The following is a 12,132-nucleotide window of genomic DNA, read 5'->3' as shown; positions in this document are numbered from 1 at the left end:
CCATTCAGGTGCTCCCTAAGGGTATAAACTGAATGACTGTAACTGTTATTGTTTACAATTTGGTAGCCTGATTTGACTCTCTCAATCAGTAGAAAAAAGCACAATATGCTGCTGTACATGATATGCTTATTTCACCACACCAGCTAAACTTGTTGCAGCATTAATCCACCTCAACAGTAGAACAGATGAAGGACTACAATTAATGAACTTGTATGGTAGATATGTTTGATAAAATGACCAATAAATATATATATACAAGGCATGTGCATTTAATAAAGTGACCATTGATTGTGCATTTGGAAAATATTGGATCTAAGATCATGAGTCATAGAAGCCCACTGTCCACTCTTTTCTTTCGAGATGGATAGTCTGTAGGGCCACATAGTGTTTAATAATGTGTTTAGACATTCTTTGTTATCCCAAATGTAGCATAGCGGTTGTGGCATATTTGAAAGGGATCAGCGGTGAAAATTGAGATTTTAATATAATGTTAATATAATGGTTATGTGTGTATAATGTATATTTGGGTCAATGTTTAAGCTTTAATTAAAATGATCTCGCTTATACTTGTTTTTGTTGCAGGATAGGTGCCACATGTGTTGTTAATTAATACATAATAAGATATAATACATATGCATGTGGCTGCACTTGGCTGCATTAATGATTGTTTGGAGCTCACGTCTTACTACTTCTAACTTTAGATCCTACCTTCAGATGACTTTGCAGTAGAATAGACAGATTGTAATCTCTGAAACAGACACAGTAAAAAATAAATAAATTAGCTTCTGGTACCTAAAAATAACAGCATCAATAAATGAGTTTGATAGAAATGTAGGAGCACTCTTTCACCTTGATCATGTAAAGATTTGTTGCTGACATGCCGTTGATCTCAGGATCTGCACTGTAAACTTCGCACCATGGACCAACCCAAAATGACACAAATTTCTAAATAAATCAATTGATTCTGGTAAATAATTCACGGTAGATTCTGATTGTAACCAGCAAGTGGCAGTAAGAGCTCACAGTTGAGAGCGATTAGATTGCTGACTCACTGCTGGACTGTGTATGGAGGAGCAAGGTTACTGCAACATCACACCACCAGCTACCAACACAGCAGGTGGGCTAAAAACAAACCAGAGGATAACAGTAAGAATAAATGAATCATGTTTCGTATCTGTTATAATTTAGACCTCACATGTTCAATGTTAAAGCACAAGATGATGTTGCACTATTATTCTCCCTTGCACTAACTCTAAATGCACATCTTCAAAGAATCTGCCCAGGGCCAATTCCTGCTGTTAATACGTTCTTTCTGGTTAAAATACACACTTTAATAGTGAACTAAAGCATGCCTTAGTTTGATATGAATTCATATCAAATTCATACAGATGTTTACCTTTCACTGAAATACCATATAGACCATAATGTAGAAATACAAACATCTGAGAGGTACATTTCCTCCTTCTGGGCTTTAAAACAGTAGATCAAAAGTGCTTGGATAAAGGCTGCATCTGTGCAGAGAATCAATCTGCAGATCCATGACTAAAAGTATCCTAAAAATGGTCTTATTTTGTTGTTTAACAGTTTTAGACATTGGTGCATATCTGTCTGAGCACTTTGGAAATGACTGATGCTTTAGATTCATACGTTGTATGATCCATATGTTCCATGATCTGAACATAGTCATCAACACAAGCCAGGATTATTTTCTTTATAACATTTTTTATCTGAGAGTGTTGTCCATTCGTCCATAACCCTCACTGCTGGTATTGGCTTAGGTAGAAAAATAAAGATTATAGAAACCTGTCAGATGAATATAAAGCCTTATAACTAAATGTGATTTATTTTCCTTCGCCAGATTGCAGCAAAATTCTGGAAATAGTTTTATTTCTTTACTGCAATAGATTACTGCAAAGTGCGCAAAGAAGGTGAACACACAAATAAGGAAACAGGGTGCACAAACAAATACCAAAATGAGTAAATCTATAAGTAAAAATACTATTCTATTCTATTCTATTCTATTCTATTCTATTCTTTTAGAATATAATTAATTGAACAATATACAACTATATCATTATATTTTATAATATTAATAACATTTGATTAATGCAACTTCCACTTTTTCCCCTACTGATGTGACGTCACTCAGGTGGCCTATCAGAAAGGCGCAATCCGCTCCCCATAGCGCGCTCGCGCGCCTCTCCCGTCTTCCGTCGCCTCCTCCTCATAACTTCGCTCTCGGAGCTCGCGGCAGCGGCAGTTGTCATGGAGATAGACTTGGGCCCTGCGTCGGCTCCAGGTGCCGTTGCCATGGGGACTCGGGTCCGGAACTCGCTCTCGGCGGTAGAGGAGGATGAGGGCGATGAACTGCAACGACAGCTCGGCAAACAGCGCGGAAACTTCTCCATGCTGATCGTGATCGGGGACATCGGCACCGACCACCAGCTGCAACTCGCCAAGCAGCACATCGAGCGCGGTGAGTGACGCCATCTAGCGAGACGCCGCGCCGCATGATGATGCGCATCAAATGCATCATGCATCAAATGTACAATCTATATAATCTATGGTGCTGAAAACTTCATGAAGCACAGCCAACACTACGGGACATGTCTTCACTGCATGCTGTACATGCTTGTATAACGGATTCTAGTGGTTTTACATGCAGATTCCTTTCAATTAGATCAGTGTGACTTATTGTTTTGGTGAAATGGTTGGGTAAAAAAAAAATTGGTTCTGCTCAAGTGTGAGTGGAGTTTAAATACCAGAAATCCCATGTAGATGATTGGGATTTTGCTGATACAGCACTTAGTGTCAGATCGACCACTCACAGACATTATTTTGTATGTTTGTTTTTCAACCCAGAAAAATGTAACGCTGAGTAATTGTCCAAGTCGGGAATGCTATGCGGGTTTATGAGGTGTTCTTTTCACCTGGAGTGAAATACGACACGGCTTGTTTGTGATGCACACTGCGGCGACCTCACGCGACCCGCATGAGCACTGCGCCATCAGTCTGGATGCACGCCATGTCTCCTGTTTGGATCAACAGAACTGCTGCATGTGTTGATGTATTTATGATGAGTCGTTATAAAAAATGTGGAATATCTGATTTGTCTTGCTTCAGCCCAATTTATTTTGGCTACATGAAAGCAATCAGTCTGAAGCATCAAAATACCATCAAAATACATGCAGACAAACCAAACCCCTACACTAATATTTCCTAAGCAGGCATTGATTATAGATTAAAGTGATTACTCATAATCCGTAATTTAACTGCAATATAGGTACTAAGGGTGGAAGAACTGAGTCATGCAGTATTCCCAGTACCCCCAGTATCACAACAGCACAAATGTACACTGGGAGAGCTGACAATCTGTTGCCACAATAGAAACGCCCATGTCCAGTATACTAGAACATCAGAAAAGGCTGACAATTTATTATAATGGCATATTTGATTTTGAAACCTGAAATGGTTTTTATGTGTGTAATGGTTACATACAGTTTTGACCAGTGAACTATAGACTTATATATTTACTGAAGCAGTTATGCATTAATTTGTTTAGTCTGTTTACACTCAATGCAGACTTATTTAGGTACATCTACCAGCCTATATACAGCAGATGCCCATCTGTTGCTGTACCCCAATCATCAGACCAGAAAGGAACCACCACAAGACAACTGACCAGATAATAGTTGTGTAGTGTTATACTTATCACAACAGTGATTCTGATATTGTAGATGTTGTGTATCAATGTATCAAGCATAGCAGCATTCTTGGGATATTTAAACACAGTGTACTTATTGGCTATTTAAGGGTGCAATAGTCATTTTTTTAACTTATCACTAGTGTAAATGAAGTGGAGGATCATGTAGAAATCATATAAAATGTTTCAGCCAATGTCAGAACAATGCATCTTGGTTATCAAGCAGTTGCCTGAGTGGGTATAAAAAAGAAATGTCATGAAAGTCTGTGCTAATAGTAACTCTAGTTGAACAGTTTAAGATGGAGATTTGTTTACATGGGTTATTTTGGGGTGGATGAAATAAAAAATATCCTGAATCTTATTTCACCTCACCCATTTAAGTGTTAGAGACCCATTCACAAATCCTACATAATGCACCTTTAAGTAGACATCTCTGCAAGTTTAGGTACTCTTATAGGTGTGTGGTTGTAGGTGTGTCTTGCATAATGCACATTTTTTATTATACCTCTGGAATTCCTCATGGGTCCGTTGTCTGACCACTAAACTATTCACCTGATGCAATAACTTTAACCTAGTAGTTACAATCAGGTGTTTACAAACCATTGTAACACGTTCTCACCTGATACATTCACATCGGATACATCTTAGCATCACATTGTCAGTGATCCACGTCATGTTTTTTCTGCTTTTATTGCACTTAATTACGCTTAAGAAATAGAAGATTAGATCATTTCCTGGATTTGGGTAAGTTGTGAGGAAACCCCGAATATATCCAGTAGAAGTTTGTTTTTAATGTAGGACAGGTTGCTGTCGTTCTTAGATCAGGTGGTGTGGTCCACATATTGAAATAATTAGAGGCATCTGGATGGATTGGACTGTAGTTAATGTCAACAGTCTGCTACATTGACTCAGAACTACTTTTCACTTCTGATCATCACTGTACCCCGCAACATCGTATATCTGCTATAAATGGACATTTGGTGCAACCCAGATGAGAATGGGTTTGCTCCTGAGTCTGGTTCCTCTCAAGGTTTCTTCCTTATGCCATCTTGGGGAGTTTTTCCTTGTCATAGTCGCCACGGGCTTGTTCATCAGGGACAAACTTACTAATAAAGAACATATTCACTTTTAATCACCACATTATCTGAGGCTGCTTTGAGAAAATGTTCATTGTCATATAAAAATGAATTGAATTGAATTGAATTGAATCTTTACAGGCCACATGAAGTTTGAAGTGTGACAGTTATGTCTAAAACCTTGGTAAGCACTAATAAACTGCCAGTCCAATTGATTTATTTATGTAATAACATACATAGCTTACATAGTACCACTAGTTCAGTTGCCTTTTGTATTCAGGATGTGAAAAACACATTAAGCTCAGAACTTTCTCAATGTCATTTGCTATTCAAAGAGTATAGAATGGAGTATTTTTTCATTTATATGGAAAACTGGCTCACAGTTATATAACATAGAACAAAAATGCAATCTAAATGAGAGTGCAGGTATGGCAGACTGCTCTTGGCTGTGTACCAAAAACAGTGTGCTCACTTTTGTTTTGTCATTTGTTCTAGCCAATGTTTTCAGATACGGAACAAACCCTGGTTTCATTCATGTAGTGATTAAAAATAGGCTATTTCCTAAAATAATTGCAATTCAGGATATTTTGGTAACAAAGACTCAAAACTGTCACATTCAGTCTAACCTTTCTCACTTATCCTGAATTTTATTTGTTTACAGTAGTGTTTACATTTTGAAATAGAATCAATGCAAAGTCTTTTTCTGGATTTTTATGTCTGAACTGGAAATTGCAGCATGTGCAGTTTTCACTCTTCTAGTCTCAAAGCAAAACAGCATCTGAAGAAAGAAAATAATCATTGAATCATTCGGAGGAAAAGCAGATACAATGATTAATAGAAAGAAGTAGTGCATGAAGATCTGAATTCATCCTCTAATGCTTTATGTACTGTGTTCTGAGGGTTACGCCACAAAGTACAGTGAGCCATCTGCGCTTTTGTCCATTGTTGCATAATCCTTAATGAGATTCGTTGAATATTCATTAAACACAAAAAAATCCCATAGAAGTTGTAGCAGCTGTGATAGTGGAGTAAACACACTACTCCACTGTAACTAACAGTGACTGCCCTCATAATAGATTGTATGTTCTTTTTTCTTTAGATACAGAAGTCAGTCTCACATATTATATTCCATTTTTCTGTCGGACGAATATCACGGACATTCAACATTCAGCTGAAGCTGTATATTGTTTTTTTTGTTTGTTTTTTTGTGATTGAGCTTTTTCTTTGTGTGTTTGAAGGATGCATGCAGTAAAATAGATCGTTTTTTGTCCTTGCAGGGATCTGCTCCTGGAACATCAGCCTTGACGAATGTGACCTGGACAAACAGCTTCAGCTTTTCATAACTAGACACTCTGCCCAGTTTTCTGCAGAGGTCAAAGGTCAGTCATGGGTCTCATCTGGGAAGTTAACTGGGCTTTAACTGAAGAAATAAACTGGTGTTATATACTTTTATTGGAATTGCCTCTTCTCAATCAATCAAACTATCTATTCTAATTTAATTTGTATTATACCAGGAAGCATTAAATATAATTTTTGTTTAATCAGCACCGACAATTTCAGAAACACATGGATTTGTTTACAGATATTAATGCTTCAAGGTCACGCATGCTGTAATCACACACGAGACTTTGCAGCTTGTGGCTACTGCGTGTCTTGTAAATATGCACAGACTGTAGATTCTCTCCCATCTGCTCCAGAAGGATCTCTCTGCATGTGTGTTTGCAGGGTAGCACGCAGCAGCTTAGCACACTGCATCTCCCATAGTCATTAAAGCGCAATGTGAGGAGGAGGGGAGCTGCAGAGTTTTTCCTGCTGCAGTGTGTGTGTGCGTGTGTGTGTGTGTGTGTGTGTGTGTGTGTGTGTGTGTGTGTGTATGCTGGCTTAGGCCTTTAGTCTGTGTGGCTGAATAAGGCTTTCTCAGGTTGTATATAAAGGTTCAGGTGTGAATTAAATGTTATCTTCATGAAGCCTTTTTAATCCCCTTCTGGAGCATAGGGATACATTATATCACATAGCTGTTGAATTCTTATGAGATATCCATGGAGGAATAAAGGGGCTAAAAATAGATAAAAAAGGAGCATCAGCAAATAATTCCAATCGTGCAATTTTGTTCATTGCAATCCAGGAATGTTTGTTTTTCTTTCTTCTTTTTTCAGGCCACAATGAACAAGGATTTTTAGTTTGCATATGGCGTTGTGATAAATTCTGTAATATTAACATCTGGGTTGTTGTACTGTATTAAACTGAGTCATGGTCCTGATTATGTGGGTAGAAGCTGGCTTTTCATGCTTCTCTTAGATCAGCTCTAATAGGTATCGCTCCGATTTCAGAGGAATTTGAGCATTGTCATTGCTACTGGAAATGTATTGATTGTGGCCAAGTTTATATTTTTACATGAGGTTTTTTTTTAGGATTAAGTCTAAGCTTGTGTGATATAAAGATTTTATTATCCTCACAGGATATTGCATGGCAGAATATACAGTGACATTTAGTTGTATTATATTATAATACCAGGCCTGCCAGCCTTTATGGATTTGGACCTGTGATGATTTCTGCAGGTGTTTTGGAATCTCTAATGTTCTACTGCATGGATGCCCTGTAGTTTTTTTCTTTTTTTTTTTTTTTTTTACTGCTGACTGTCCATTTCTGCTGGTTCAACTGAAAATCAACTATTTTGTGATCGAGCCATCAAGCAGCTTCTGACTGCACAACTAATACAATGATTACACTGTTTTATACTCTTCCAAAATGGTGGAAATGCTCACTATGGTGTAGGGATGATTAAATTGTTAATGTTTTTTTTATATACACACACACTTTTTTATATATACACATATATAATTTTGAGCACTTCTGAGCACTGGGTTGCATTTCTAAATAAAAACGAGTATACTCTAGCACTGACTGCATTTGTAGTATTCTATATAATTTCACAGAAGGACTGATCAGAAGTATATCTCCATGTCTAGCAGACTCACCATATATATCATATCCTTCACAAATTATACCATATTTAGATTTCACATAACACAAATAATTGTTCTGAAGATTGTAACCCATTGTCCTATTTGTAACCCATGTCCTCCTTATAATCAGATGTTTTAAAAGTGAACCATAGTGTTTTTTTTTTCAGTTTAGACCACCATGCAGTAAGTATTTAAATACTCAAGAAAGCGTATGTAATAATTACATTTACAATAACTGAATGTAGTTACAACATTACCTTACTTTTCTGCAAGTGATAGCTAAAAGCTGTTCAGTTCTAGTTTAATTTAGACCTGAGTGGACTTCTATGCTTGGATCTAATATCATCAAAATGAACCAGAAAAAAAAGAATGTATGAGTAATATACTGTATAAGAACATTTGCTGCAAATCAGGGTGTGTTGCCCTCTTGTGGAAAATCACACGCAGTGCAACACATGCTTCTGTTTGTTAGTGCCCCAGCTATTGAAGGTCTCTAGGGAGCATAAAAAGGCATCAACATAGAAATATATACATGAAGCAAAGTCTGATATACATGACCTTAATCTTCCAAATGATATAATTTTGAATCTTTCATTTATATATTTTTTTGTTGTTATTGCTGCAAATATTATTAATAATAAGTTGTGTGCTTTATCTTGTTGACATTTCAACATATTGCACCTTTCCTATTTGTGTGTTCATAGATGAGTGTTTGCCTGTGTTTCACATGGAATTTGCCACATTAACACAGTCATCCAGTTAATTAGCTTGCAGTCAAGTGGATATCAGATCTTCCCGATGGCTGGGTGTGTGAACACACACACATAAAAATCAGTGCAGCATTAAGTAGCTATAAATATGCCCCTTTTCTAACAAAGAGGGAGTCACCAGATCACTCAACAACAAAGTCTTCCTCTCCGTCTGCCTCTGTCTTCACCTTAGGGAGCTCTTTTTTTTTTTCAAGGGGAATTTAGATGAGGCATATTGATCGATGGCTTTCACTTTTGCTGAATTGCATCTCAGCCTACTTTCCTACTTCTCCTTTAAGATGTGCTCTGCATGGATTATTTGTGAAAAAAAAAAACAAAACCAAGGAAAAGCTCTTACAGTTTCCAGTGGAAATATAGTTGGCACATAAAGGACTACTAGGCAATTTCAGGTTTGTTGTAAGCTTTCACATAGGTTTTTTACAGCCTTTGGAATCTGGGCCAGAAATGGTCCAAATGCAGTCAACCTTACCTAATGCTTATGCAGCATTTCATCCTTTCTGGCCCATTTCTGAGCATTACATAGACCCGGATAAAAATCTTAAGCTTGTGCCAGCACTAAACCATTTGCTTTTTCTTTCAATATCTATTTAGTCAAGACTTGATCAGTTTTTGACAGCCCTAATGCTCAACAACCCATTTGACAGACAGTTCACTCGTTTTTTCCAATTGACAGTGGATTGATTGCTCATAAAAGTTTAACATTTATGAAATGTTCTTGCTTCCATGTTTAAACAGTTTGATGGCAAAGAATCCTCCACAAATGGTATTTTCTATTCAAACTCAATTCATTGGTGCCATTCACTTAAAATAAATAATATATGCAATGTGTGATATTTTGAGGTCGAACATTCAGGAGCCCTGTGTTGCTTAATTAAAAAAAATAAAAAAATATGTGACATGCAGGGAAAAGTAAAAACTTTCTAGACCCTTTCATGGCTTTGATTGTAAATATTTTTTGGTTCTTTCTATTAACATCAATGCTTAGGGGTTTAAAGGTTTTGGGATCAGAAAATGTTTAAATGCAAAAAAAAACCCAAAAAATGTATACATATATTTTTGAGAGACAGCACTATTATTTCTTAACAGTTTGTTTATTTATTTAAAATATAAAAATGTTCTTGTGAGAATGTCTTGATATGGGTAAGTAAAGGTAAGTCATTCATTGTCTAAGCAATTTTTAGAACTGTGTGCACTCATTATAAGATTATTTTATAAATTTCATGTGAATGTTTAGTAGTTGTTATGTTATGTATAATTTGATGAGAATTTAAAGTTGATTTTGAGCAAACATGCCCCGCACAGTCACATCGTGTAGACTGGACAGATCTAACCTGCGACCCTGGTCTCTATCTACATCAGGACAGATGGAATCAATTAGGCTGTACTTCTGGTTATTGCTCCATTACCAGATGTTATATAATCCTCTGTGTGATTCATCTGAGTGAGCTGTACAGATATTTTATTGTCATTGCTGACAGCAGGTCGTTGAAATAAAATATTGAGCAAAAATACTCATGTGCTGGCAACAAGCGTGAAGGTGGCTAATCACCTACAATAGGGATATGATTATTTGTCAGTGTCTCATAATCATACACTATCTCTCTCTGTGGTCTCCCGCCTCAAAATACAAGTATAAAACATCAATGTAGAAATTGTGGCTGTGAGCTGGTCTTTATTATCAAACTATAGGTCACAGTATTTTATACAATACTGGCTAAAATGTTCATAGTCAGCATAATCTAATCATTATAAGTAATCTATTTGTAGTGCATGACAAGGTTTTAATATATAATACTATGACCTGCACAGGCAGCCATGTAATATTTTTATACTTGAGTACTGCACTGATTCTTAAGGCCAGTAGATTGCAGGGATCTTTGATGTGCTGTGTCATTCTGTGCATTTTTTTATATTCCTGTTGCTGATGTCATATTTTGGAGATGCACTGCAATAAGCTTCAATAGCTACGCTTAGACATCTTTCAGTCTAGTTTTCTTTATAAACTGTTTTAAACTGCACTAAAAGGTTTAACTTTTGTCGAGGCTTAATATAGCACTATGTGCAACATGTGAAAGCAAAAGCCTTGGCTATAAAATAGTCAGTCCTAATAACGAATGAATATTTTTCATTAGTCAAAGATTTTATGTACCTACACTTGACAGTTGTAGTGAGTTAACCTATGAAGATCATATGCAGGCTTCCGGAACAAACCCATACATTTATATGACAAGTTTTAGTGGTTAGTTTTAATTATAATTTGTAACATTTGCTGTTGTTGCTAATCTGAAACTACAGAGGAAACTACTTAGGAAACTTTCTTTGAAGTCTAAGGATAACTAATGTAAGAATATCGATATTTCCAAAGATCGTAGAGAACCCATGAGTGGTAGGAGCATACATTATGAATGAAGGTTTAAAAAGGTAAATACATCTAGACAGCTAATCAAGTAAAGCAGTAGATTTGTTTGCTCTTTCCCAATCAGTACGAATTCCTGATTTATGACGTTTGAAGATGAATTACATTAATATTTCAACTTAAAAAAATCATATTAAAGATACTGGTGACATCTTAAAAAGTCTGTATTGACTGTCACTTGATGTCTTTTCCCCACATGAATGACCCATATTTGATGATCTTTAATGTAAAAACTGGGTTTGGAAAGTTTTGTAGGTAGACTTTGGCTTAAATGTTGCTTGCTTAAATTCTTTTTTTTTTGTTTTGTTACATAAACAGTCTCTTTAGCCAGGATTAATTATTAAGTCAGAATGCAGCTTGAAGGGAATATAGTTTCCTTCTCAGTCTTCATTATATACACAGTGGGTTTATATGTACATGCATGTTTGTTTTATATTCGAGACCTAAACTCATATATTCCTGACCATTATGACTCCATAACTCTTACACCCAAAGGGATTTTCAGGATTACTCATGCAAGGAATCGTGCAGACTTCCTTGGCACCATGCATAATGGAGTGTGCTGAATAATTTAGAGTTTGGATATTGATATCACTGCAGATTGGTTCTGAAGGCTGGATTTGGATCACTCTGTCAAGGTCCTCTAGCATTGATTCCCTACGCAGATTTTGCATGTCTATGGATATCACTTGCAACAAAGCATAATCTTACCTGTGTTGCAAGAGCGAGCAGGAATTGGTGTCACTGGACACTAAGCTTATCAACAGCCATTCATGTGCATGCTTATTCAATCAGGTAGAAATTGATGTTTAGAGATGAATGTTTGTAACATTGTAGCAAATAAAATCATTTTTAACGAAAAATAAAAAATAAGAAATATTATATATATATATATATATATATATATATATATATATATATATATATATATATATATATATATATATATATATATATATAAATTATATTAAATGGACAGATTTTTAATACTTTTTAATGATTTCTAATGACCATCTTATATGACTGCAGGGCCAGAGTTCAGGGTGTCCTGGAGTAGTTAGGGGGCTTGAGGGCAATGCTTCAGGCCTGTATAATTGGTAGCATTGGACATTGCTGGTACTGCTACACCTACTGTAAAGGACATTTATCTATCTGCATCCTAATGGTGCAATGAATAATCTCAATACTAAAACTAACATAT

The 12,132-nt window shown here is 36.2% G+C and overlaps 1 protein-coding gene across 1 annotated transcript in view; it reads left to right on the top strand.

Annotated features, from left to right (window-relative positions):
* Nucleotides 1-2,236: 2,236 nt before the first annotated feature.
* Nucleotides 2,237-12,132, top strand: part of map1ab (microtubule-associated protein 1Ab) — a 33,952-nt gene continuing 24,056 nt past the window's right edge. The window contains exons 1-2 of the mRNA XM_046849327.1: nt 2,237-2,476; nt 6,057-6,158. Coding sequence (XP_046705283.1) covers nt 2,266-2,476; nt 6,057-6,158 — 313 coding nt within the window. The 5' untranslated portion in view covers nt 2,237-2,265. The remainder of the gene's footprint in view (nt 2,477-6,056; nt 6,159-12,132) is intronic.

The sequence above is a fragment of the Silurus meridionalis genome, chromosome 5 (genome assembly GCF_014805685.1).
Source record: "Silurus meridionalis isolate SWU-2019-XX chromosome 5, ASM1480568v1, whole genome shotgun sequence".
NCBI lineage: Eukaryota > Metazoa > Chordata > Actinopteri > Siluriformes > Siluridae > Silurus > Silurus meridionalis.
The sequence above is the reverse complement of the archived record's forward strand: the minus strand, read 5'-3'. Positions and strand labels throughout refer to the sequence as shown.